At 50.2% G+C, this 791-nt stretch overlaps 1 protein-coding gene across 1 annotated transcript; it reads left to right on the top strand.

The window, feature by feature from the left end:
- The first annotated feature begins 226 nt into the window (after positions 1-226).
- Positions 227-562, top strand: LOC112590170 (putative uncharacterized protein FLJ37770). The gene has a single exon (XM_025305968.1). The coding sequence runs from the start codon at positions 227-229 to the stop codon at positions 560-562; it is 336 nt and encodes a 111-aa protein (XP_025161753.1).
- The last annotated feature ends 229 nt before the right edge of the window (positions 563-791 follow it).

Below are 791 nucleotides of genomic sequence, written 5' to 3'. Positions count from 1 at the left end.
AGCCGTCGAAAGTCTATAATTGCTAACCATACAAGGTCCATTATGAAAGTAATGCGCATGATTTTATTATGACGCACTATCCATGGCAGCGCGGTAAAACCGGTCGGGAAATGTGGTGGGGGATCTGTCCTTCCAACGCAGCCGGTCGCCTGTTTGCTCCGAGCAGTATGAGCGAAAAGACGTGCCTCCGCGTGAAGTGTTTTTTTCGACTTTGTAATACGGCGCGATGGAGAGTTCGCTTGAACAGCGATACGCCATCAAGTTTTGCGTGAAGCTTCGAAAGAATGCAACCGAAACATTCCAGATGCTTCAAGAGGCCTTCAAGGACGACTGCATTTCAAGGTCACAGTCCGGGAGGTGGCACAAGGCGTTCAAGGAGGGCCAGGAGGAGGTCGCCGACGAACCCCGTTCTGGACGCCCAAAAACGGCCAGAACCGACGAAAACGTGGATCGTATGTGCAAAGTTTTATGTTCCGACCGTCGATTGAGCATCCAGCAAATTGCTGACACCCTACACATGTCCACATTTGCGGTACATGGGATAGTGACCGAGGATCTGTAAATGCGCAAGGTCTGTGCGAAGCTTGTACCGAAAGTGTTGACGGAAGATTAGAAAGAACTTCGAGTTTCGCGCTGTCAAGAATTGTTGGATTTGATTCAAAATGAGCCGGACTTTCTTAATTCTGTCGTAACCGGAGACGAATCCTGGATGTTCGAGTACGACCCAGAAACGAAAAGGCAGAGCAGCGAGTGGCACACAACATCATCCCCCCGCCCCAAGAAAGCGTGAA

Source organism: Harpegnathos saltator, unplaced genomic scaffold (assembly GCF_003227715.2).
Source record: "Harpegnathos saltator strain DR-91 unplaced genomic scaffold, Hsal_v8.6 scaffold74, whole genome shotgun sequence".
Classification (NCBI taxonomy): domain Eukaryota; kingdom Metazoa; phylum Arthropoda; class Insecta; order Hymenoptera; family Formicidae; genus Harpegnathos; species Harpegnathos saltator.
Note: the sequence above shows the minus strand (reverse complement) of the source record. Positions and strands in the feature narration are given on the sequence as shown.

Bases quoted from the DNA above. Each gene is read 5' to 3' on its own strand.
- LOC112590170 (XM_025305968.1), top strand. From the start codon at position 227: ATGGAGAGTTCGCTTGAACAGCGATACGCCATCAAGTTTTGCGTGAAG.